The 21,564-nt window shown below is 40.4% G+C and overlaps 1 protein-coding gene across 2 annotated transcripts; it reads right to left on the bottom strand.

Annotated features, from left to right (window-relative positions):
* Nucleotides 1-10,908: 10,908 nt before the first annotated feature.
* LOC148842717 (DDT domain-containing protein DDR4-like) lies at nucleotides 10,909-19,576 on the bottom strand. 2 transcript variants are annotated; one of them, XM_088957063.1, is made up of 12 exons: nucleotides 19,206-19,576; nucleotides 18,960-19,070; nucleotides 16,751-16,841; nucleotides 16,610-16,643; nucleotides 16,408-16,489; nucleotides 16,115-16,221; nucleotides 15,878-16,037; nucleotides 15,678-15,770; nucleotides 15,431-15,554; nucleotides 11,730-11,772; nucleotides 11,532-11,596; nucleotides 10,909-11,389 (listed from the first exon to the last, which is right to left on the bottom strand). In XM_088957063.1, exons 1-12 carry the CDS (start codon nucleotides 19,389-19,391, stop codon nucleotides 11,205-11,207), a joined length of 1,281 nt encoding a protein of 426 aa, XP_088813189.1. In that variant the 5' UTR covers nucleotides 19,392-19,576; the 3' UTR covers nucleotides 10,909-11,204. The 2 variants fall into 2 exon arrangements, with proteins under 2 accessions (XP_088813189.1, XP_088813188.1); XM_088957062.1 differs by having other exon boundaries at nucleotides 10,909-11,596.
* Between the last annotated feature and the right edge of the window lie 1,988 nt (nucleotides 19,577-21,564).

Raw genomic sequence — 21,564 nt, forward strand, 5'->3', positions numbered from 1 at the left:
CGAATTAGAAGACCAACCGTTACTGCCTTACTGGCCTACTGGGCCGTGTCTAATTTGGGAGTTGGGACCAGAGACCGAATCAACCCCCCACAAAACTGCCGTGTATTGAAAATATCTCCGCCGTGTACTGAGAATATCTCCTCATGATGACAATATCATTCTGGATATATATAAAACGATGAAGATATGAAAAAATTATATACATAAAGATATTTAGATTTTCAAATATGCTTTTTAAGCTTACTTAGGCGTTGTTTGGCATTGGTGCCATGTAGGCACCATACTAGAGAAACCAGTGTTGGAAGCATTGCCCTTTTGTTTGGTACAGTTTCTTATAAAAAACTTGCTTCCAAATGCTTTGGGAATCAGGAAAGTGTGATTTGAAACAACACCAAATTTGATGTTTTCTGAGAAAACAATGTATTGCTGCCAATAATGCAATGAAGTGACATCATGTGGACGTTGAATAATAAGATCAATATTGAAAATGTTGTTGTTAACATTAGTACCGAACAAAATCATGTATTATTTTTCAAAAAAACGCATATGTAGCAGCATTGCTTGCAAACAAAAAATAAGCATTATTTTCTTAGAATAAAGGGAATGCCATTCAAGTAAAAATGAGAATGGCCATCCCCTCAAATGGGAGGATGTCATTCCAAATAAGCGTATCGTCACTTGGTTGAGAGGATTGAATATCCCATTTTAAATTCAAGAAGCCAATTATTTTGAATTCAATTCGATATCTAATGGATTATTAGAAAGGCTAACTAAATTCAAATTCGACTATATATTCAAATTCAACCAATTAGTTTGAATTTCTGAATCTGAACGAAGTCCAATTAAATTTTTATCATAATATCCTTCATCAAATAAAGAAAGCCTATAATTTTATTAGAAATAAATAAAGGGTATTTAGGTCATCTTGTATGTATATAACAGGATTCGTTTAATAACAGGTGAAGATGCTGAACTGAAAAGCATATTGCTTTATCTTTTAATGAAAGAAGATTTTAAAGAGGCCGCGGGCTCCTTAGTGACTGAAACATAAGTTAGATACATTACATCATTATACCTTTAAATTTTATATTATTAACTTATTTTATTGAATAAAAGACAATGCAATGTGTCTTCAATTTAGCAATTTCTGTCATTATCAAATGGTCCCTTAGGCTGCCTTTGGAAACAATGCAAATGGAGTATAAATCCCGGTTTAAGATAAATTTGCACTATGGTTCATTTTTACCTGTGTTTAGCAACATTACATTTATGCATTGACAAATGACAGACCAATACATATTTACATTGATGATAACAAGTAAAAATACATCAATAAAAAAAAAGTAAAATTGCATTCAATTGAACTTCTGATAAAAAAAAAGCATATGTTTTATTGGAATTCATGTTTGCATCTGATGAATGATTTGACCCAATCTATGAAACGGCAACACGTGGACACTAACCCGACGTAAGCGACAACTCAGCATTGTGGCCTGGTACAGCTAAGTAACGGGCCCATAAAGCAGCTCGCCACGATGCAAGCTCCGGGTTCCCCGAGCTACTCCCAAAGGGATATTCCGAGGCAACTTCAGCTCGCCAGCTAAGAAAACCAGCTCGCCCGAACTCCCAAGCAGACAAGTCATCCCGAGGACTAATTCTACTAAGGGTACTCCCGAAGTATTCCGATTTCGCTACAAAGTAGCTCGGGAGTGGGTCGCACGAGCATTCCACAGGAAGCTTCTATCTGACAGGCCGTACCAATAAGACTACACCATATCCCTTACTGACGGTGCAGTCACTGTCCTTTTGACAGTCTGCGCCCACGTATCTCAGTAGGCGGAGGTGTGCCTGTCACTTTGGAGACGTGTCACTCGCCCGGGTAAGGAGTATGTCACAACGGCCACCTGCGCAGCCCTGGCAGGTAACGGCTGTGGCAGGGGGTCAGTGGCGGTTATGTCTGATCTCCCTAGGGAGCGCCCCTATAAAAGCCCTCAGGGCAGAGGAGAAACTTATTATTGAAACCTAAAATCTCTCGACTACAGGAAAACTGCGCGACCTCCACTCTTAGCCTTCGTTTTTCCCTTTACTTTTCATACACAATACTAACTTAAGCATCGGAGTATTCCCACTGGATAAATCCCCAATAATCATTCATTTCATCTTCTAACGTGCCGTTCGTTGCCAGCAAGGAGCCAGTCAGCTGTCAGATAGGAATGCTTGGATCGTGCTACATCAGCATCTATTACAACTAAAAGTCTAATTGATAAGAAAGTAAATTTGATAGTGCAAAACTAATCCAACTTTGCAAAATATATGAACCGTTTTACAAACGCGACCTTAATATTGTAATCGGTTTAGTTATTTATTGAATCAAACGAGGACATATTTGAATTCATTTGGATAAGCTAAATGGTTTAATTTCCATACCTGAATCACAAATTCACAATTATCGCATTCAAATTATCAGGATTAATATATATAGAAAGAGAAGTTATTTAGCACAAAAACGGTTGGTTACACAGTCATAAACATCGGAGAAACAAATAAAATCTAACTTAAAGTTCTTGAAATTTGAGTTCGAATTGGTTTTATATGATGTCCGAGGTTGCCAACCTATCTACAGCACTGTCTGCTTGTTGAAGGACATGCACGTACTTGGTGTTTAGATTACTTCGACAGCAGATTTCATTGCATCCCTTGACGAAGTTGGAGATATTCTATGAGGGTTTCAATCTGCCAAAAAGCGCATTGATTATTAAACTTGAGTCTCGTTCTATGGCGTATTTGAGGTGCGGGCTTCAATAAATGACTATAATGTTTTGTTGAGAAAATAAATATTGGCATTGCATCCACACCAACAGTAAAGAAATGCATTAAATCACATGCCCGATGTAAAAGGCACCACATTGATACCTCATGATCTCATCCACACTGAACACCCCCAAGCCCCACAGTGAACGTATCTTCCATATAATTGAAAAGGCCTAAACTATCGATTGGCATCTAGTGATGAAATGTACATGACCCACTCAGAATACATTTTACCAAATAAAGCTAATTTTAATCGACAAGTGACCAACAAAATAGATCTAGAGCTTTCTACACAAAAAGAAAAAGCCTCCTAGTACTCAAACGAAAAAGCCCCAGCCCCCCAAGTATTGAAAAGTCCTTTCCTCCAACAGCAACAACAAATATTCACTCATTTCCATCTACTTCTACACCTGTCCAGGGCCGGGTAGTCTGATCACCCGGCCGTTAAAGGTCGTGTTTGGTCATAATTGTAGGTCCACGGGATTGGGTTTGAGCCTAGATAGGGCTACCAATATTGACCTAACCCATTTGACCAACCCAATTCACCCACCTGGAACTCACCCATACCCACCCAATCTATTGGTGGGTCAATATGGATCGAGTAACCCATTAGGGTTAGTGGAAAAAGGTTAGGGTGGGTTGGGTCGAGGGTACCCATTAGGGTTAAGATGGGTTGGGTCAGTCAATTTTATCTGTATTCGCCAAATCTCAAAAAGTAGAAGTTGTAGTGATTTGAACTCAAGCCTCCTAATATGCCATCTCATTATACTTCCAAACTACTATGCCACATTTCATTTTGAAAATAAAAGTGAAATAAAGTAGATTTTATTAACTTTTGTGTTCACATGCAATTTTATAAACTAATTTTATGAAAATGACTTTTATGCAAGCACTTTTATAAAAATATTTTTGCATGGAAATGCTTTTACAAAAGTACTTTTATGAAAGCATAAAAACACTTTTATAAAAGTACTTTTACATGAAAGCACTTTTACAAATGAACTTTTACATGAAAATGCTTTTATAAAGTACTTTTACAGAAACATTTTTATGAAAGCATAAAAGCACTTTTATAAAAGTACATTTACAGAAGTACTTTTATAAAAGCGTAAAAATACTTTTATAAAAGTGCTTCTATGAAAGTACTTTTATGAAAGTACTTATGTGGAAGTACTTTTATAAAAATACTTATGTGAGCACTTTTATAAAAGTTACACATTTTTTTTATGTTTTACAAAAAGTACTTTTATAAAAGCACTCTTATGAAAGCAGAAAAGCATGTGAAAGTACTTTTACGAAAGCACTTTTATAGAAGTACTTTTGTATAAGTACTTTTACAAAAGCACTATAAAAGTTATGCATTTTTTTTTGTATTTTTTGCATTGTTTTGTATTTTGTTTTTTGCATTTTCTACAAATTTTTGTGCTTTTTTTTGTGTTTTCCATGCAGTTCCTACAAGTTTATAGTTTTTTTTGCATATTTTTTGCAAAAAATCTGAAATTTTAGTATTTTTTGTAATTTTTGGTACTTTTTGTATTATCTATAATTTTTTTTTTGTTTTTTTTGCCATATTTATCCAATTTTCTGCATTTATCTACAACTTTTGCATTTTCGGGCATATGGGTTGACCTAACTCGTTTTTGTTACGGGACAGTCTTGAAAGAGATTATTCTCTCAAAATTTATTATTTTGCATATACGGGTCATCCCAACCCATTTTTGTATTTATAAGTAAGGGTAGATGGGTTAGTATGGGTGATAATGGTTAAAGGTCAATATAGATGGGCCAAGTGGGTCAATATGGGTGTGTTGGGGTTAGGGTGGGTTATGACCTTTTAACAAGGATTGATGATTGGTCATGGTGGGTTAGTGGGTCAATATGGGTGGATTGGTATTCAATCCTACCTGATAAAGGAAAATTTGGCCCGACCTCTTTATTATGAGACACGTGGCAGAAACGACAGCTCAGCAAAAGGGGTCAAGCCTAGGCGGCAACAAGGGCACACTCCGCCGAACTAACCCACCATGTAACAGCTCGGGGTAGACTTCGCCCAACTGCGCCTTGTAACAGCTCGGGATAGACTTTGCCGAACTACCATCTTGTAACAGCTCGGGGTAGACTTCGCCGAACTGCCACCTTGTAACAGCTCGGGGTAGACTTCGCCGAACTGCCACCTTGTAACAGCTCGGGGTAGACTTCGCCGAACTGACCGCCTTGTAACAGCTCGGGATAGACTTCGCCAACTACCACCTTGTAACAGCTCGGGGTAGACTTCGCCGAACTGCCACCTTGTAACAGCTAGGGACACACTTCACCAAACTGACCCACCTTGTTACAGTTCAGGATACCTCCGAGCTCAAGACCACCTCGCTCAGCACTTCGCATCATCTTCTAGGCACCAAAGCCAAACAAGTCGTACCATGCCTGGCACCAGGGAATTTCGTGCCCGAGGGCGCCACGCCTGACTGACTTGGGATCTGACGTTTTGGCAGCAGCACTCTAAACGGCCACCTGCCACCGCCACTGACGCCGCCATCTCCAGTTAGACGGTTAGGCAGTGACGGTTCTGTCTCAGCAGAAGGGACGACAGCCGAGTTGACAAGCGCCAGAGTAATCATACCCGATCTGACAATGGGGCATCGACCTCCTCGGGCCATTCCCACCAGCAGCAGGCGGGCGAAAATTCTTAGTTGTTGCGGTAGATTATTTTACGAAGTGGATAGAAGCCGAACCTCTGGCAACTGTTACGGCCCGAAACATACAGAACTTCTTTTGGAAGAACATAGTATGTCGCTTCGGATTACCTCGGATTCTAATTTCCGACAACGGCAAACAGTTCGAGGATATCAAGTTCCAAGAGTGGTGCCAGGACATTGGGATTCGGCAAAATTTCACGTCAGTCGCGCACCCACAGGCAAACGGTCAGACGGAAGTAATGAACAGAGCCATCCTGCGCGGATTGAAAGCACGTATGTATCGAGCTAAGGGATTGTGGGCCGAAGAGCTACCAAGTGTCTTATGGGCTCACCGAACGACCGAAAAAGTAGCCACGGGAGAAACCCCCTTCAACCGCACCTACGGCACTGAAGCGGTGATCCCGGCGGAAATTGAAATACCAACGTTGCGATTAAAAACATACGACGATCGGACAAACGGAGACGAGTTACGCACCAACCTCGACCTACTGGACGAGGTAAGGGACCTCGCCCACATCCGAACAGCGGCATACCAGCAGCAGGTAGCCCGCTACTACAATAGCAGAGTAAAGCGACGAAGCTTCCGAGTCGGCGACCTAGTCCTCCAGAAAATTATGGTGCCCGAACCCAGCGTCGGCAAGCTTGGACCTAATTGGGAAGGTCCCTATAAAGTAAAAACAGCGCTCGAGGGCGCATATGAACTCGAAACCTTGGAAGGCAAACGAGTACCCCGAACGTGGAACATCGTGAACTTGAGGCGATACTACCTATAAACCACCTAGCGAAGTGGACGAAGTCAGGCCGTGCCACAAGGCAAGCCGAGGAACTTCAGCACATTATCAGCTCGGCAAAAAATCAGTTCGCGGCATAAAAGACCACGGAAATCTAAAAACCCGGCAAAGAAACAGCTCGGGGAAGATGTGCAAGGGGAAAAAGACTCCATTGCAAGAAACAATACATTGGAAAAAAAAAAATTTACATGCCCAGAGCTACTTCTTCGCCATCGGAAGGCACTTCAACAACACCCGAAGGCCCTACCTCTCCTTCAGAGTCCGGCTCGCCATCGGCAGCATTGGCCATCTCCTGAGTTATGCGCGAAGTGGTTATGGCACTTACATCGAGGTCGGGGTATGTATTCCGGATCATCCACCGGCTCAACTTGAACCCCCTCCTGTAAGAATCCACCATCAGATCGTCAAAACGCGGGGAGGCAATATAGTCTTCAACTGCCTTCTTTTTGGCATCTTCAATGCCTTGGGAGAAAATTTGTGTTCTCTCCCTAATGTCCTCCTGAAGATACTCGACTTGATGCTGCAAATCCAACTTCAAGTCCGCCATGTGCTTGACAACTACCCCCATGGCCTCGGCGTCACGCTGAGACCTCGCCTGTCTGGCCATCGCGACGCGAGCAGCCTTTTCAGCAGCGTAAGCAGCCGCCTCAGCAGCCCGGGTATTTGCCTCTGCAGCACGGAAGGCTTCTTCAGCCGCATGAGCAACAGCCTCAGCAGCTCGCGCCTGTCGTGAGCTCCTCTCCACTTGGGCAGCCAAGGCATGAATTGAAGAATTCACCTACCAAAAGAAACAAGTGAGCAAATAACAGCAGAAGCAACAGAATAAAAAAGGAAGACGGAATCTCACTTACCACCATGGCATGTGTTATGGCGTGGCAAGCGACCTGATTCAAGGGAAGATCGGTCCACGCCGCGACCTCCTCGGGGAAAGTAGCATCCCTACTCTTTTGAAGAGCGTAGTTCGGCATCAACACGCTCCTAAACTCCCCTTGAGCTCCCGAGCCTATGGGCCCAGCCCGCGTATGAGCAGACCCGGAGTGAGGAGCACTTGAGTACGCAGGAGCGCCCGTATGAGTGGTTTCAGCGAAAGGCGCCCCGGCAGTCTCGTGCACCGGTGGAATCACTTCGGGCTCCCTGGGCAGATCCTCTGTCGTATGGTCTGGGGCTTGGGGCTCCTCATCCAGGGGCAGCTCGGTACGAGTTCACTTGGCGACCCGCTTCCTCCTCTTCATACCTTGGAACAAACGCCCGCCGCGAGTTGTCTCCGCATCCATCACACCTGCAGAACGAGTTCGACATCAGAAAAAATGAAGGAACAGAGCAAGCAAGAAACCGCATAGCCAGAAACCTACCCGAACTCAGGCCGGCTGCAAAAAGCTTAGCCTCCGTTAAGTAGTGGTGGCACTTTAAGCCTTGCCATGCCCACTGCCGGAGACCCTTCACTGTCTCTTTATCAAGAGTTACGCCCGAGTCGGGAGCGGCCTCACCCCACCCGGTCTGAAAGGGCCATCCTTGTGCACTTCGCACGCCGAAATAGTCCCGCTTCCACGCCGGGACCTTGTTAGGGAGATCGTGCAGAAGCTTAAAACCCCGACGAGGAGTAAGGTAATACGCCCGTCTCCCCCCAGGAAGAGGACCCGCCTGTCTCTTGAGCATCAAGATAGAGGAGAATATCTCTAAATCCAAGGGGAAATTCTGCTCGCAAAAAAGGGAAATCGTCCCCACCAGGTTCCGAATAGAGTTCGGATGAAGCTGGCCAATGGTGACACCGAAGTGGTTTATGACTTCGACGATGAGGGGTTGGAAAGGAAGTCGCAACCCTGCGGCGAGCTGCTCTCGAAAAATCACGATCTCGTCGGGACCGTGTTCCCAAGGAAAGCTACCCGAATGAATGAAATATGTGTACCCCCCAGGAAGATTGTAGGACTGAAGTTTGGATTGAAGCCCCTTAGGCGTCATGGTCGAAGGACCAAACCTGTCTAGCATCCGACCTCGGCGGGAGGTAGAGGCCAAACTGCCCGAAACAACTCGGCCCACTAGTTCATAGTCTTCAAGCTCCACCTCGGGGTCACTGAGGCAGTCTGGGGACACGGCTCGGTTGGTGGAACCTACGTCGGCCCTACTCGAAGAATCGTCTGAGCTATCAAAGCTAGACATTGGGGAAAAGATAGGTTCAAGAAAGTACTCACCGGAAAGTTTGAAGAACAAGCTAAAGAATCGTGAATACTGTATAACCAGCTTTGACGCGAACTGGAAGAGAGACGCGAATTGGAAGGTTGGACGCGAACTCGATAGACAACCGCAGAAGTGACAAACCAACCGGGGTCCCCCACTATTTATAGCTACAGTAACCAAGATTCGACCGTGCAGACTGAAGACGATCCGACGGCCCACGTTCTTACCAACCGCGCAACCCTTAAAGTCGAGACGTGATTGGCGCACGTCTGTCCAAAAAAAGCGAAACGTCAGCATGTCTTTTTGAAATCGACGTCGCTTTGACACGCGTCTCTTCGAATCTGACGCGCCGCACGTCTCCCTGACAGTCGACGGCGTACGTACAGCAGTGGCGTGCCTTTTTGAAATGACCCGCTGTCACATCCCAGCGGCGCGAGTTGGTTTGAAATTTAAAACGCACGGTCACAACCACCAGCGTTTTTGAGTAAGGCACGTTTCCAGCCTTCTCGAAAACCGAAAAAACCCTAGCAAAAGCGTCTCGTACAGTGAAGGTTTGAAGGATGGGACAAATCTACAACCACCTCGTGAAAACTCCCCGCACCATGGCAAGGCCCTCGGAGCAAGGAGTGGGGGGCAATTGATAAAGGAAAATTTGGCCCGACCTCTTTATTATGAGACACGTGGCAGAAACGACAGCTCGGTAAAAGGGGTCAAGCCTAGGCAGCAACAAGGGCACACTCCGCCGAACTAACCCACCTTGTAACAGTTCGGGGTAGACTTCGCCCAACTGCGCCTTGTAACAGCTCGGGATAGACTTCGCCGAACTACCATCTTGTAACAGCTCGGGGTAGACTTCGTCGAACTGCCAACTTGTAACAGCTCGGGGTAGACTTCGCCGAACTGACCGCCTTGTAACAGCTCGGGATAGACTTCGCCGAACTACCACCTTGTTACAGCTCGGGGTAGACTTCGCCGAACTGCCACCTTGTAACAGCTCGGGACACACTTCGCCGAACTGACCCACCTTGTTACAATTCAGGATACCTCCGAGCTCAAGACCACCTCGCTCAGCACTTCGCATCATCTTCTAGGCACCAAAGCCAAACAAGTCGTACCATGCCTGACACCAGGGAATTTCGTGCCCGAGGGCGCCACGCCTGACTGACTTGGGATCTGACGTTTTGGCAGCAGCACTCTAAACGGCCACCTGCCATCGCCACTGACGCCGCCATCTCCAGTTAGACGGTTAGGCAGTGACGATTCTATCTCAGCAGAAGGGACGACAGCCGAGTTGACAAGCGCCAGAGTAATCATACCCGATCTGACAAGGGCCTCGGGACGAGTACGCGAAGCGACTATAAGAGCCCCCTGCCCCTCGATAAGAGAGGTATGCAAAAACTTTGCGCTATCTGGTATTACCTTGCTTTTGAAAAGATTCTAACTTGAGCTTCGGAGCCTCTACACCGGATTCCCCCCGGAGCTTTCCCATCTCTCCCGTTTCAGGATCCATGCTACCTCGTTCGAAAGCAAGGCAGCGGACAGCTAAGACCAGCCGGATCGCGCTCCATCACTACCCAACCCACCCATTTACACCCTAGGCCAAAAGTATTGGGCCCGACTTTTTTTTGGGGGGGGGTTGGGCTCAGGCTTTTTCAAAAAAGCCCAACCCCAACCTAAGCCAGAAATGATACTATATATTAAATCATAAAAATATATATTTTATTTAATAAAAAATATATATACAATACTTTTTCTTTGTTATTCTTCTCTTCTTCTTTTTTTCAAGTAATAGTGGAATGTTTATTATTTTTGAGTTTTAAAGGTTTTTAATATAAATAATTTTTTATTGAATAAAAAATATTTTTTTTTTGTTTTCAAAATTTTAACGAGGCTCAAGCTCGGGCCCTAGCTTCAAACATTATACGAGGATCGGGTTTGAACTCAAGACCTAAGCCCGATGGTCAAATCAGGTCAGGTTCAAGCCTGAATGTATTATATTGATAAATAGACAAAACCCAACCCATGAACAAATCTATCTACTTGCACCTTTCTTCGTGTTATGATCCTTTTGGTGGACACAACAATCCTGGAGTCATTCTTTTCCTAGGCAGTTTAAAGAAACACCATCCCAATATGCGATTTCTATTCAAAAGAACAAAAGCAAGTCTGTGTTTTTCCGCAACTTAGAAACAAGAAAAAACAATTCACACTAGGAAAACACCCCGTTAGTCCTTGGGGAACCACAAGACAATAACAAAATATCTGCCTTCCATGAAACCAATAGATTTAGCTTTGTTTTTTTTTTTTTTTTTATATACATAAGTTAGATTTAGCTTTGTTATGGCTGCGTTTGGTTTAATTTATTCTGTTTCATATCTTAATTTACTTCATTTGTAATACAATCAAATAAATTTTGAAACAAAAATAAATCAGAATTTACACTCAAATGCAAAATTATTTGCATTGCAACAAAACACAGCCTATAGTACAAAATCAAGTAAAACCAAAAGGATGCCAAATGTGTATACATATGTTCGAAGTATCATTTCTATCATTAACATTTCCTCAATAATCATCATCATCAATTGTTCTCAATACCCTTCATTTCATTTGCTCAAATTCCCTCAAAAGTTTTCACCTTCAGAATCAGAAATTATGAGAGGTTCTAGGGCAGTGTTACGGAAGGACAACTGACCCAGCCGATTTATAGGATCTAGATTGCTCTGAGTCTCTAAGTTAAGATCAGTAGTGTTGCCTGCTTTCCTCTTGCTCCGACGCAGCCCCACAACCTCTTCAGCAGAGAGGCCATTCCATCTCTCGGAATGCTTCCTGATGCGGTTCCTGTGGGTAATATTGTTATTTTGCTTTCCGTGGGAGCTTCCGTCAGAGTCAACATCAGCACCAGAAGCAGTCTTGCTGTCATAATCACCACCATATTTATCATCAACATTAGTTCCTGCAGACTTAACATCACTATCGTTGCTTTTCATAGGACCACTTCTTTGGACAGAGTAGTCTAAGTAAGCATCTTGGTGTAAACTCTCAGAAGAAGAAATACCGCTTCTGCCTTTGCTCTTGTTATATTTTCTGCCAAGCTTTTGCTCCTGAGTTCTCTTCTTGATCCTATTTCACATTTGAGACGGAAATTTAATAAAGATAAGGCACCAAAATATTGTGCCTCACAAAAACTAAACTCCCCCAATGAAAAAAACAGTAGCGAGGAAAGTTGAAGGCAAGTAGTTAGGAAATCACTCACATTGTCGGTTGTATAGCTTCGTGAATAGATTGGTCATACTCATCTGTAGAGCAACCAATTTAAAATGGAAAACATATAAACAAAAAACTTTCTTCCGAAAAGCAACAGGAAAATTAGAAAGAAAACCAGATTTGCATTGCCAAATCATCCCCCCCCCCCTCTCTCTCTTATTTCTCCTTTTAGCACTATATTCTTGTTTTGAAAACAGGTACAACTATTCATTATTATTAACCGTGTTTTATTTTTTGACAAAATGTTATCATCAACTGTGCTAAAAGTTAAAACGAGTAGGAGTCAGTGTGCACCCAGTAGGTGCAAAATGTATACTATGGGTTACATTCTCTTTACTCATTATAATGTTTGTCATTTAGGCTCCGTTTGGTTTGTGGGAAGATTTGGGTGGAATGGGAAAAGATGGGATAGTGTAAAATTTATCTTTTCATTGGTTGGTTTATATGGGAAAATAGTAGGAAAAGTACCAAGAGAGATGGGAGTGCGGAGAAAGCAGGATTAAAGAAAGAGGGAAATTCAAAGGGGTGAAGAAAACGGCGATCAGAGAAAGAAGCAGATCGCCACGACCTGGTTCTCTTGCCACCGCACTGGTGAAGAAAATGGTGAAGGATTGTGCCACGGCCGCCTCCTCTGTTCGAACAGGGAAGGCAATGATCAGTATCTGGTTCATTGCCGTCGTCGCTGGTCGCTGTTGTCGCCGCTGTCGAAAGGAAGGGGGTCTGTTCGCCGTCGCCACTGGTCCATGGTAAGGAGACTCTTCATCACCGGCTCATCACCTTACTCCTGTGTTGAAGAAGAAGAAGGTACATCCCCTTCCTTATTAATCAAAAAATAAGGCACATCCCCTTCCTCAAGCGAATGATTTTCTCAAGTTTTCCCACTGGGGTCGCACTGTTTGGGTGCAACCCCAATAACACAATTTTGGGATCCCGCATCCCACCTTTTTCTCATCCCATCCCCCTCTTTCCCTCAAAACAAATAAGAGAAAAATGAATTTTTTTGGAATATTCCCTATTTCTCATCCTCATCCCGCAAACCAAACAGAGCCTTAGTTTCTACAGCCCATAATAAACAACACAACTTAGACCTATTTTCCCTTGTATTCTGTTCTATAATTGTCATGCTAATCTCCCTATGCTAGTTATGTTTAAGAAATGTCAAAATTACGCAAGTTAAAGGCCTTCTGGTCTATTTCCAGCATATATAAATCTTTTTAGCCACTAAAATTGATTATCATTTAGAGGTTCAGCATTAGGTAGCTCACTTGTGATGTAGGACCAGCTAATTTGATACAAAACAATGTCGGACCACCAGCTCCAATACCAAATTGATGTAGGACCAAAAAGTCTAAGAATGAATTAGAAGGGTAATGATGAGTTACGAAGGATTAAACCTCTTACAGAAAGGTTTTGGTTCAAACCCCTGCAACTACAATTGTTGTGGAACCATAGAAAAATAAAAAAACAAAAAAACAAAACAAAGTGTAGGGATGGAATTTTATATTGAAACTTTATAGAGATGTTTAGGACAAATTGTCATGCAGGGTAATTTAATTCAAAGGCATTCTAAGCATGTTTTCCACAATAAAAAAAATGATGGGAAAAATAATTTTTATGAAAGACCTACATCTACCAGAATTCCACAAACCAAAGCTTAAATGGAGCTTTGGGATGAAAATTGGTAGGATCAAAAACTTATGAGAGGCAACAAGAAACAAGGACAAATAGAGATAGTTTGGGCATAAAAGGACAAAAGCTTTTGGAACATAAAATTCTGATATTTGATATAAACAAAAGAAAAGTGTACCTGGATCATTTTAAATTCTTTAGAGATCTTGAGTGAACTTTTTTTTTATGAAAAAAATGTGGGTTGTTGATGGATGTAACAGTTATTTGCATAACTAGATAGATTGGAGAGAGAGAGAGAGAGAGAGTAAACATGAAGCATAAAATCACTTTAAGGCTAACAGGAATCACTTAGTACAGCAACAATAAGCAAAATTTCACTGAAAATATCAATAGCCATGCTTTTGCATGGTACATATATAAGACACCATAGGGTGACCAATCCTACTAGAACCAAGGAAAACAGAAATTACAAAACTAAATATTGAAATTATAAGTGTAACAATACTGCCAAATCAAAATATTAAGTCAAACCTCACCAACAGCATGTAAAATAACAAAAATACTCCTGAACTATTCAATTCAGTCTTAATCTCAACTATTTGGGGTTGGATACAGGAACCCTTTCCTGCCCTTGTGCTCTATCAAGAACCAAAAGAATACGCCTACCATCTAAAAGTATAAAGATAGATTAAAGTTAAGAATATTCCAGTTTTCACTTGTTTGTGCTCACATCAACCTAATGATGCACCAACTAGTTAGTGATGACTTCCCTGCTGTGAGTTGCACACAAACAGAACTAAAGCTTCTTTCATCTTCCCATATTGATCCGCACAAGCACATCATACTGATTCAAGTATTATTCATTCGAACTGTTTGGTAATATAAAAAGAGCCATAAATGAGGCCACTTGCATCTCAAATTCTACCTAACATTGAAACACCTTCCAAAGAATGAAAACTAGAAAACCAACTGCTACAATCATGTCCCTGGAGCCAAATATGGGTATTTTATCCTTGTAAACTTAAAATCAATTCCAAATTGGGTCAAAAACCTATTCTGGAATTTTCCTAGGTTAAATACTAGCTTTTCCAATCAATTAAGCGTTGTCTACACAACTATTAGTATTAGCTCATAGATTTATATTATACTTCACACGTTTTGATGGTGGAAACTCTTTCAAACTATCTTCTCCAATGGATGTAGGTTCACTACCAATATATTGTGTATGTTTGTTCTTTCTCATTCCTTGGTTTTCTATTTTTATTTCACACTACTCCCAACCCTTATGTTTGTCATAACAAACCTCCTCCCTTATTTGTAGAATATTCAATCTTCAGAAGGTTTTTAACCATCAAACATATAATTATGTGTAAATGTCCATGATTCCAAGCCTTACCACTTAAATTGCTTCACTAGATCATTTCCTTTTTCTGTATAGGTACTTCACTGCAACACATTAAAAAAGTTTTGAAATAGTAATGACAAATGGTGCTGCAGCATAACCACCCAAAAGAGAATTGGAGGAGATGCACTTCAGTGGTGATTTTCCACAGAAACAAAAAGTAGAAAGAATGATATAAGTGGAGTTCAACATAAACAAAGACTAGCCAACCAAAGGTCGAAATCAAATAACATCACTTGCATAGAGAGAAGTGTGTCTCACTTCACCTCCAATTTTCAAAAGCAAGTCCCTTCATTCTGGTGGAAATTTGTGGAATAAAGATACTCAAAGCTGATCATATCAGAAATGCTCTTATACATGTTTCATAGACATAATGCCACTTCTATAATAGTAAAAACTTGGGATGGCAGGCATTAGAATGTGGGTTCAAGTCTGAAAGCAGCTTGCACCCAAAAAAAAGGTTTTGGCAAGGCCTGCAAACACATGGATAATGCCTAATTGCATTGCATCAGTCAGTTATGGAACTTGGGCTGGTCCATGGAATATCTTGCAGAATTGGACCAGTTACTTGCAGCAAGCAGCTGAGGATATCCTCTTACTTATCTGAGGAAAATAAACAGACAATGGAAAGTATTGGGAGGAAAAAAAAAGGATCATACCATACGTATAACTAACAGGCTTACGATCACGAAGCGAATGACTATGCCCTATCCCACAAGAATCTAGAAAACCATTCAGAAGCATTGCCTGTCTTTGTTGTCGTTTCAGTGCTCTTTCTTTCTTCTGTTGCAAGACAAAATGTAAATACAACAAATACAACAACTTGTGATAATCAAATTAAGTTCCACTTCTCATGACATCACAACAAAAAATTCATACTTTGCAGCAAGCATGCTAAAAAATAACCTTTTTAAGTGCCTCAAGTGCAGGTATTATTTCATTTCGGACAATATCGCCAACTGCAGCTTCCACCATGCTTTTGGGAGAACAGAGCTTATCCTGCCAATACCAGAGTACAAAAAAGTGAACAAATCTTCCTTGATATATGCACATTTAAATAATATGGCATTCCTGGATATATGTATATATAAACAATATGGCCTTACTGATAAGTCACGAAATTCCTCAAGATTGGTTGCAAGTGTTTCCCATTGAAAAGTTATTGTTGGCTGTGTTAACTGTCTCTTCCCATTCAAGCTCGGCTTAAATTCAACTCTTCTTACTTCCTTGTATAACCTATGACCAATAACTGAATCCCCATCATACCTAACAAATAACAAGGAATAATCACCATTGAGTATGCTGCTATGATCCAAAATCAGCCAAAAGACACTCAATATTACCAGTAAGTAGTTCCATTTCCATCTCCTCCAATTTTATCTTTACGGAAAGTTGAAAGCTCGGTTCCATCTTTTACCGCATCATTAATATAAGATAGCATATCAACTTGCTGCAAATAAATAAAAGGGTTAACTAGCAATAGCAATAAAGAAACACTATGGCCTTTTAACCTAAGAAAAACAACAAGCATCAACTTTAATTATTTTATGTAATAGACAAAGGATATGCTGAAAACACAAGAGAATATACAGGATCTTCTATCAAAGGAAGAGTGCTTTAAGTATAGTTAACTTACAAAAGCACGGATTTCACAAAGTGCTTTTAGGATTAGTAACCGATTTGTTGGGTCGATCTCTTTGTATCTAGATATCTCTTCTCTGTACAATATAAAGCACCAGAATGCCAGTCTGACTCTAAATTGCAGCCTAAAGTGACAAGTGGATTAAAAGGACTTAATAAATAAATAAATAAATAAAAGATAAGTTCTCTATCCATACCCATGGGCAGGAGTGAGTGGAATCTCCCCGTCAGCTACCTAAAGTATAACAGCATTATTAGGTTTTCAAATGCCCCTACTTAAAAAGAGGGAAGAGAAAGTATGCATGGTAAATGGTATAGCATTAAGGTTTTAGAATAACCTACCCATGGCCACCAGATGGCAAGCTTCTTACAAAGTACGGTCACCCACATGTCAGAATCAGTCAAGTTTTTGCTAACCGGTGGTATTCCCTGGTTATCATCCAGATTATGTCATTCAAAGAAATGGCCAAGAATAAAAGCAATTCTGTCAAGACTGGATCTGCTACTAACATGCTACCCACAAGACACTACAACCAAAAATCTCAAACATTGTTATGTTGTCATTCATGGGGTCGTACATTAGATGTGCATCTGTAGCATCATGTGGATAGCGTTTTGGGGAAAGCAGATCTGGACTCAATTCAGTCATTCATCAGAAAAGTAATACAGAGGAGTCAGTATTATTATAAAACAGATAATCATCAAATAAATATAGTTAACAATATTCAGAACTAATGTAGGTTCTTCATTAGCATACCATCTCCATCATTTCAGCTTAACCCATAAGAAAAGTTAGACCTTTTATCCATACAATTGGAATTGGGTGGATAAATGCAGAACTACTTTAGGGTGTAACAATGATGCATACTAATAATACCGAGTGGAATTTCTATGAGATTGGTCCAGTGTGATTTTAAGATGGAGAGCACATTAAGCAATTACCTAGATGATGATGTTGACTAACGTGCTCTCCATCTTAAAATCACTAGCCTTAATGAGGAAATTATGATGAAAAGAACAAGATTATTCCACCATTTCAACAAAGCCAACAAGATTCCATGAAAGAGTGATATAATGCAATTTGAAGATTATAAAGCTAAAAGGAATGAAGGTCACAAAAAAAAGGAGTGGTGAATGCTTTGTGGATAGGCTGCAAATGAATTGAACTAAAATTCGCATTCGATGTATCAGATTCAGGTATCTATTTTAGTCATAATAAGATCGGATTGTATTATAAAATATAATATTTTATTGATCAGATGATATTAACATATTACTAGAATCCAATCCAATCCTATTATAAGTAAGCATGTATAAAAGACTCTTTTTAAACTTTTAATTTAAAATTCATTAGGATTAAGTGAGGTTTGGGATTTAAACAAACCCTTTCTTTTATGAATAAGATTTACACAACTTATTTCTCTATTTATAATGTATATTTTCTTGTTTTATATATACCTTTGTATAAGTATGCTACCTGTATACAGATTTATTGAGCTTTGAATCAAACCATGTATCCAAATATCTAATTGGGTTGAGATCAAATTTGGATTTCACAGATTCATATCAAATCATATTTGGATATACCCTTATCCAAATTCAATCAATCCAATCACAGCTCTATTTGGCTATTCGTCCATGGAAGAGTTGTAATGGGGTTCAGTTCCTCACTTCCTTGGGGTAGTTAGTCATGATTATGTTTTGGATGTTCTGATTATGGTTTTGTTGTATCACCTCAGCACCACTTTTAACATTTTGATTATGGTTTTGTTTTCCACACAAGCAGCTTAACGCTTTTACCTCCATTCTTGCTTTTATAATCAATTTTTTCAGCCACTTGTCAAAAAAAAACGTAAAATTAATAAGATAATGCCTGTTTGGTGTTAATAAGTGTGATTAAGATAAGACCCTGAGGAACAATTAGAAAGAAAGGAATCCACACAACACAGGAGTAGCACTAACAGGTAACGAGCCAATATTAAACTGAGATGGTTCAGCCATGTGCAAGGGAAACCAACCAGACCAGTAGGAGTGGTAAGGAGGAATCCAACAAAGACGAAAATTTGTATCTTCTAAAGAAGGCATAAAGATCCAAGTTCCAACATACTATCATAGCAAGGTAAAATAATAAACAATATGTGTTTAGCCAGCCATTGATGAAACTCATTCTAGTGTTCAGGATACAGGGCTAAAGGAAGCCTACTTGTTGGGAAAAGTTTTGGTCTTGCAGGAACTCAGACGAAATGTTAAGAAAACCACACAGTACAGTTTGTACTGATTATATTGATAAAACATAACTGATCAAGACATATACATGGATAAACAAACAAACTATCACCTCCCACTTAAAATGTCTTCCACAGTTAATACAAGCCTACTTGTTGGAACAAAATTTAGACTTGCGCTAACTTTGAGAGAGATTTTAAGATAAGTACACAGATTTTACTGAATATATTGATAAAAATATAGATGAACAAACACATTCACGACCACAGATATAAGAATCAAAGATGAAGTAAGGGAGGAAAAAATAAAACTAAATAATGCCTTTAAAAGTGAAATGTGGAGCTCAGCGAGAGCATTGTTGGGCGTAATAAGGGCCGTCTCGATCTCTTCCGCAGAAATCTCCAACTTGCTTCCAATAATAGGCTGAAAAACCTGCATAAGGATAGAGCAGCCATCAAAGTAATGAAACAGATCATCAAGCCATCCAAAAAAAATATGAAATTCGTCAGTGAGAAGGAGAAGAGGGAGGTAGAGACAGACAGACAGACAGACAGGCAGAGATGTTACATGCAAGAAGTTAAGAACGGAAGCTAACTCCCATCGTTCCCTTAGCCGAACCCGAGCTAGTTGTGCTTCGGCTGAAAGTGAGACAGAAACCACCGATGGCTTTTTACCAGTCACCTTTTCAACATAACCTTCCTCTACAAGTATCTTACGAGACACTGGTCTCCCTCTCCCACGCTTTTCGGCCATGTCGAAACATGAAACTCCTATGCGCGGGAAATGAACAGCCTGGTCTTTACGTTGCAAGAAAAAAGCAAGCTTGGAATAGAAGTGGGAGGAGAAAGAGGATTGCACGTTATTCCACGAACAAAATCACTGTGAAGCAGATACGACTGATGTGAAAGAGATGATGATCAAGCCGCGAATCTAATTTCAGACGACTCTCCCGCCGCCGCTTGAATTTAATCATCTTTGACCATAACTATTTTCTATAGGGTTAGTTTCGGAATTTAATTTCTATTTTTCCTACGTGCCCGTTATAAGTGCCAGCCCGAGCCCGATAACCCGATACGCCAGCGGTTCACGGAATGCTTCTAATGGCATCGTGCAGGCTAGTCGGGGTTTTCTACCAAAACAGTACAGCTTTTAATGGGATGCGTGAGGCCGTTGTAAGGCGCCTTGTGTGACTGTGCAGGGAATATCTCACGTAAACAATACGGAAAATCACACTGTAGCCCACTTCATAATTCTGAATTCCGTTATATACTTACAACCATGGTTTTCAAAACTGGATCCGGACAGTCGGAAAAACCGGGAACCAATCAGCTGATCAGTTCCGTTCTTCTCCAAAATCGGGATTTTTCAAAAAATCGTTGATTTTGGTCAGTAAATCGCTGACTCGGGCGATTAACCATTCGATCATTTTGACTATTTTTTATTTTTTATATTTTTTTATTTTTTCAGAACAGGACCAGTAACTGGAGCCCTGACCGGGTTCAATCTCCGAATTGATTTTAAAAACCATGCCTACAACAATTCAAAATATTAAACACCCCTACCCTAAATATCAATACCCACTTGTCTATTGGCATCAATTACAAATTCACACCTACCCCAATTATATGGTGGGGCTAAGAATTTTGACATGAATTAAAGTCATTTTCCCTAAATAATAACACATAATTATGAAAAATGTTGCCAATGCACAATGGGATGTGTCCATAGGATCATTGTGAGGCGCCATATGTGAAGAACAGATCTGGCCTCTTTACTATATACCATGGATAGAAAAATAGCATCATTGCACGGATCTCGAATTTCCTATGTGCTATCCACACCAAGCCACATGACACTATAGCTGTACATTAACAATATGTCCCTATTTACATATCGTCATTTATGGGGTAAAAATCCAGATTGCATTGTGCCACCTCTCTGTCTCTCTTCGTGTGATCATGGGCCTCATGGCCCATATAGAGGCTCAACAGCTTTGATCAGGTTTGTTAACATAGCCCATATGAAATAAAGGTCCAACTAATCTATTATGTATTGGGCCGAGTTAATTTTGTGTCCAAGTCTATAATTGTCGGTGATAAATGTTTCTAATATACGATCAGAATGTTCTATGAGGTGCCGATGTAAATTCCTATATTGAGACCCATCTTAAAACCCGTTATGGGTCTTGAAACCTGTTGTGTATGAGATGTGTAGTATCATATAATGTGAGTAGGGTGTTAGGAATGTATTTTGTTGGCAGTAAATTTCAACAGACTAATTTAGCGGGTTAAATGTCAGGGAGGCCCATGGTTTCCCAGTTGTAAGATCTAGGCTGGTTCCAATTCGATAAATTTGGATTTGGGCATCAAAAAATGAATTGGTTTTTGGCATTTTTTGCCATTATTAATGGGACCACTATGTTATCGAATTAAATTGGGTGAATTTCAAATCCGATCCATTAAAAAGTCCAATGACTCTAATCTCATTAGTGACCCATGTACTCTCTCTGATTTCATATATATTTTCTATCTTTAGCAAAGAAACTGCTTTAACGTGCTTCTTTTATTCCAAACTCCACATTTATTGAACTTTATTTATGTTGATTTCATCATTTTTTATACTATATTACTTAAACCTCACCTAAATCTAATGACAATTGCTAAGACATTTAATAAAGTACAATAATTGCATTCAACTCTTTGATGTAGTTGCAAGTATACCCCTTTTGTTAGAATCTCCTCACAAGAGTATGAAAATGTCCAAAATTACTACAGAGGCTATTTTATATATTAAAAAAAAAAACAAGAGTTTAAAGTTGTAACTTTATCATTAAGCGAAGGTGATTTTGGAAAATCAAATTTGAAGAAGGGATTGAAAGGGTTTGGGGTGACGATTGATATAAAGAGAAAATGATAGAAGATAAACA

Source organism: Nelumbo lutea, chromosome 8 (assembly GCF_056320005.1).
Source record: "Nelumbo lutea isolate HS-2025 chromosome 8, American lotus-T2T, whole genome shotgun sequence".
NCBI classification, from domain to species: domain Eukaryota; kingdom Viridiplantae; phylum Streptophyta; class Magnoliopsida; order Proteales; family Nelumbonaceae; genus Nelumbo; species Nelumbo lutea.